The sequence below is a fragment of the Salmo salar genome, chromosome 10 (assembly GCF_965601325.2).
Source record: "Salmo salar chromosome 10, fSalSal1, whole genome shotgun sequence".
Lineage (NCBI taxonomy): Eukaryota > Metazoa > Chordata > Actinopteri > Salmoniformes > Salmonidae > Salmo > Salmo salar.
In genome coordinates this window covers 28,415,159-28,421,158 of record NC_138300.1, presented here as the reverse complement: position 1 = coordinate 28,421,158, position 6,000 = coordinate 28,415,159, and the positions used below count along the sequence as shown (strand labels likewise).

Genomic DNA, 6,000 nt, shown 5'->3' with positions numbered 1-6,000 from the left:
CCCCAACCCCTCTTTTACAATGCTGCTACTCTTTGTTTATCATATATGCATAGTCACTTTAACTAAACATTCATCTACATACTACCTCAATTTGCCCAACTAACCTGTATATAGCCTCGCTACTGTTATTTTACACTGTCTTTTAACTGTAATTTTTATTTCTTTACTTATCTATTGTTCACCTAATACCTATTTTTTACTTAAAAATTGCACTGTTGGTTAGGGCCTGTAAGTAAGTATTTCACTGTAAGGTTGTATTCGGCACACGTGAGAAATAAACTTTGATTTGATTTAATAGGGGCCAAATCTTTTCTCCAAAACTAAGTGATGAACATGTGAACAAGCAGATAACAAGATGTCTAGATGCACTTTGTCTTTATAAAGTACATGGTAATGAGGTCTTATGAAATCCCCGTGAATCAATGCTCAAGGCTTAGCGCAATGTTTGGAAATAATCTGCAAGCTCCAGTTATTCATATGAAATCGAGGTGTCGTCATTGACACTTCTGTGTCTCTCTCTGTTGTCTCTCTATCCTTGGGTGTCTATCACTGGTTCTCTGTATTGGATGTGTGACAATTAGCTAAGTGTTTGCTCTTTAGCCAAGTTGAATAATAGATCTGGTGGTGAGTGAATGATTCATAAGACACAGAGGAACAGAGCAGGGTTAGTGTGAGACGAGCCCTCCTCAAAACACAATGCTGTCTCTCTCTGAGTACTGTAGAGTAGACAGGTTATGGAGCGGTTATATATAGGTGCAAATACACAGAGGGCTGGCTAACATTTGGCCATGTGTCTTACTGGTCCATATGTATTACTGGTGATGGCTTATGTCGTTGAAAGTCCCCACCACCTTATTTAATCACCATGGTCACCATAGTCTTGCCATGTGAGTCAGAAACAGACCATTGTATTTGGATATTGTAATATATACTGAGGAGTGATGCAGGCCTGTTGTGACTGGTGTGGGCAGTGTGTTACCATGACAACAGCCCAGGGTCAGGGGACTGATTGAGACAGACAGTGTTTGTCTGTCTCTCTGGCTATAAAAGGGCCCCATCACGCTGCACACAGACACACCATCATGGGCAAACACATAAAAGGTGTCTTGTAGAAACGGTGAAGGCACCAAGGTAGGCCTTGGTTACAGCAGTCTGTCAAAAGCAAAGACTTCAATGAGGCAGCTGAATTCTACATGTCCTCCCTATCAAAGTAGTCAGTTAGATAACTTCCTAACCTAGATTTGCCCTGAAGAAATGACAGCTGTCTGTCATTTGACCTAATGTTAATGACAGGTGTCAATCATGTCATGATATTATGACTTACAGTATGTCACTGTCAAGTGAAGTATTATTGTTGTTTCTTGTGTGTGGATTTACAGTTGAAAATGTGTCATGCTGTCGACACCAGCAGATCATTATCAGAAATGGAGATGAATAGAATCAGTAATGAGTGTGAATTCTGCAGCTGAGGGTCCAGGTGGTGTTAAAAGTGAACAGCTTTTGTTTCCTGGCATGATACAGTAAAATCAGTGACAATACATTGTTCCCTGGCATGCAGTGGTACCAGTGACAGTGGATTGTCCTTACCCAGGCTTTGTGCTGCTGAGGTACTCCCACACTGCTCTGCTTTCTGGCTCAAAGAGATAGCATCCATTACTTCTGAAGCCTCCCACAGTGTCTTCACTCCTCACAGGGTTTTAACATGCTGGATTATGCTCCCAGGCTGAAAACTTAAAAAACAAACACTGTTGCCTCTGAATTTTGTTGCATAAATTGTATTTTCTGAATGAAATATTAAATTGTAGGAATGTGCACCGTCCACATAGATAAGGTTTGTCCGGTATCCAGATTTTCATACTGTCATACCGTTTCTGTATCATACCGGGTTATACGGTATTATAATATACATTATTATAGAGCCCCTTGCACACATCATTTTTTTATCTATATTATTTTTGATGCACAAAACAATTTAGGCAACAGGGATCTTGATCCAGGAGGGGGTTGAATGTCTCTAGTCTGGGTACCAGTCTCTTTAGGTAACATTCCACTCATTGCCACTCCATGTCATTGCCAAAGAGACCTTCATTTTGCAGTGATGTAAAATACCTAAGTAAAAAGACTTTAAAGCACTACTTAAGTCATTTTTTTTTAGGTATTTGTACTTTACTATTTATATTTTTGACTACTTTTACTTTTATTTCACTACATTCCTAAATAAAATAATGTACTTATTACTCTATACATTTTCCCTGACACCCAAAAGTACTCGTTACATTTTCAATGCTTAGCAGGACAGGAAAGTAGTCCAATTCACTCACTTATCAAGAGAACATCCCTGGTCATCCCCACTGCCTCTGATCTGGAGGACTCATTAAACACAAACGCTTCGTTTGTAAATGATATCTGTGTGTTGTAGTGTGCCCCTAGCTATCCGTAAAAAAAAATTGTGCCATTTGGTTTTCTTATTATAAGCAATTTGAAATGATTTATACTTTTACTTTTGATATTTAAGTATATTTTTGTAATTATATTTACTTTTGATACTTAAGTATATTTAAAACCAACTACTTTTAGACTTTTACTAAAGTAGTATTTTTCTGGGTGACTTACTTTTACTTGAGTCATTATCTACGAAGGTATCTTTACTTTTACTCAAGTATGACAATTGGGTACTTTTTCCACCACTGGCATTTCGGCAATCTCCATATGCAGCTGGATTTATGGTGTTGCTCATTGGTTGTTGGAAACATCATTCATATTTTCCATGACAACATGTGTAGCCTCGAAAATAGCATTAGAATTAGAATAAAGTAAAAAACAAACATTTAGCTGCTAACTAGGCTTAAAATCAAAGCAGAGGTTTTGTGGTTGGAATTGCACTATGTATTTAGTTTGAGAATTTAGACGTGAGTTAGCAACTTTTGACAGAATGGTTTCGTCTGTACAAACAAAAAACGGTTGTTTAACAAACGGTATTGAAAATCATACCGTCAGTTTTTCAAAATACCCTGGTACGGTGTAAACGGTATTTTGCCAAAGCCTAACGTAATGTTCTCTTTGTACTTTATTTATGCCTTCTGTTGAATGGGACTTAACGGCTACACGTACTGTAACTATGTATCATCAAGCTCATGTACCTAGCCTACACGTGTGTCTGCCCAGTGGCCACTCTCTCTGTCCACTAATATAGACCAGACCAGAGTACAGCTCACCTGGCTGGCTCCTCACAAATCACAAGGGTGTCTGCCTGAGCAGGAAGTCCATCAGCAGAATAAATGGGGATTACATTTTTAGCTCCTAGATCCCCCAGTCTCCATAACAACTAAAGAGCAGCCCAGACTTGGTAATGTTTTGGAGAAGGGGAGGAGGCTCTGTCTGTTCTCATCCCAGATGGAATAATATCATTTCTGTCTCTGTATGGACGTGCTATTTTAAGATCTCTCTCCAGTCTTAATTAAAATGGCTGACACCCCAGTGTCCTGACACCCCAGATGTGACTAATCTTCAGGCTATAATTGGATCTATGCCATATTCAATGTACTCTGTATTATTTATGTGTAACACTGTGTTAACAGAAAATGACAAAACAGGGATATAACAATTTGCTAATGTTGAAAAAAGTACCCCCTTCTTTGTTGTTTGAAGACATCATCTGCAGCCGCACATCATTTAATCTCTGTATCTCTGAATCTTTGAAATTTGTTTCTGGAACTAAGCCTTAGCATCTCTCTCCAGTAAGTCCTGCTTGCTGTGTTCAGAGAGGTCCCAGACTACACAACACTGGCGTCCTGTCGGATCTGGACAGAGAGAGGTGAAAGGCAGAAATTAATCAGGAAAAGCACAGTGAGAGGGGTGACCACGGGTTGTCTATCACTCCCATTATGCTGTAAAGTGAGCCGCGCTGAAGTATATTTAGAGAGAGAGGGGTGAGGAGAAAACGGGGGAGGGTGATCTGAATCCCCCCGAGTGTGCACAGCAGCCTAGTGCCACTAACACGTGAAGGAGAGGAGGGGAGGCGTAATGGAGGAGAAAAGGACCAGAGGCCAGGCTTGGGAGTACACAGTAAACACATAGGCCTCCCTTCCATATCTCTCTTCTACCTGCTGCGCTGTATCTCCAATGTGTTCCCTCCTATTAAGAGGCACATCAGAGAAAGGACAGCATTTGCATTTTATAATGAGCTGCTTCACATGTGCTCCAGGTAGCTGCTGATGGGTCCTTACTCAGTCTGTGGACTGCACCATTTTGTCCAGGGGGCTGAAACTCTATGCCCACTGCTTAAAGTATTGAAACTCGGTGATTTTGTTTTCATTCAGTGTTTTAGTATGTAAGCCACAGCAAGAATACGATTCAATAATATATGTATCTATTTAACAGTTTACAGCATATTAGCCTGAATGTGCATTGCCTTGATAGAGCTGCAGTCTTCATTTCCTTAATAGAATTTGTCTATGCCTGCCTCCTACGCAGTGCAGCCAATAAGAAGACTCGTTTTCTCCTGCATTCACTGCCTGTTGTAGACCCTCACACTCCCTATTATTTGTGTCTGTGCGCATGCACACGTGTGTGCCTTTCACAAACAAGAACCAGTGAAACCAGATTGCTTGAACAATAGTACACCCTTCCCCTCCCTGCTCCTCCAGAACCTTCTGAGTGGGACACATCTATAATGGCTGGTCTCATTTGACTCCAGTCTGATGGGAAAACATAACTAATGTGGTTAGCTGCACACATGTGATAGATGACTCAGATGATAAGACCCAGAGATGAAGTGCTAGGATAGCTGCTGAATGTTAGCTAAACAGAGTAGGAGCAGAATTACACTAATGGACCATTTCACTGCAATATTGATCTGTCAATCATGTGTGTTGAGTCTTGACCAATGCTATTTTATTGTTTAAAATCAGGAATTTTCTAAGATTCTAGTATTATCCATGAGTAATAGCCACAAATAGTCTTAAGTGTAGACCAATTTGAAGCTGTAAAAAAATAACAGCCTTGATAGACTGTTGTTTTGAGACAATTTTGTTCTAATAGCATGAAAGGGGACACACGGTTCTAATTGCGTAGGTACATAGTTTAATTAGAGCTAATCAGACTGTGTAATTGCGTAGGTACATAGTTTAATTAGAGCTAATCAGACTGTGTAATTGTGTAGGTACATAGTTTAATTAGAGCTAATCAGACTGTGTAATTGCATAGGTACATAGTTTAATTAGAGCTAATCAGACTGTGTAATTGTGTAGGTACATAGTTTAATTAGAGCTAATCAGACTGTGTAATTGTGTAGGTACATAGTTTAATTAGAGCTAATCAGACTGTGTAATTGCGTAGGTACATAGTTTAATTAGAGCTAATCAGACTGTGTAATTGCGTAGGTACATAGTTTAATTAGAGCTAATCAGACTGTGTAATTGCATAGGTACATAGTTTAATTAGAGCTAATCAGACTGTGTAATGAAGAAGTGTCATGTTTTCCTGGGGAGCTGATGTGATGAATACACCGCCAACAAGTACTTTATTTGGGGCCACCAGTGCCAATACATTACCCTCTCCCCCAACTGTGGTATAGGTTAAGTCATGACCGGTCCTGGACCTGCACAAAGAAATGTATCACACAGTGCCTGATTCAGATCATGTTTGACATTACATTCAGACCCCTCTTTGAAATATGAATGGAATATTAATGGTGTGTAAATGATTTAATAATAATCCCTGTGTTGTATGTGTATTGTGTGGGTGTATGCAGGATTCTGGCCACAGCGGGAGCTCACATGAACATCCCAGTGGACCTGCGGACCCTGCGGGCCGTACGTGTGCTCAGACCCCTCAAACTGGTCTCTGGAATCCCCAGTGAGTAGCTTACACCACCAGATGTACTGGGTGTCCATGGATCTGCTCTGCATATCTAAATCTATACCAGTGGAGGCTGGTGGGAGGAGCTATAGGAGGACAGGCTCATTATAATGGCTGGAATGGAATAAATGGATGGAGTCA

The 6,000-nt window shown here is 40.2% G+C and overlaps 1 protein-coding gene across 1 annotated transcript in view; it reads left to right on the top strand.

Moving 5' to 3' along the window:
• Positions 1 to 5,758: 5,758 nt before the first annotated feature.
• The window catches only part of cacna1ea (calcium voltage-gated channel subunit alpha1 Ea), an 84,045-nt gene continuing 83,803 nt past the window's right edge, over positions 5,759 to 6,000 (top strand). The window contains exon 1 of the mRNA XM_082956592.1: positions 5,759 to 5,856. Coding sequence (XP_082812718.1) covers positions 5,778 to 5,856 — 79 coding nt within the window. The 5' untranslated portion in view covers positions 5,759 to 5,777. The remainder of the gene's footprint in view (positions 5,857 to 6,000) is intronic.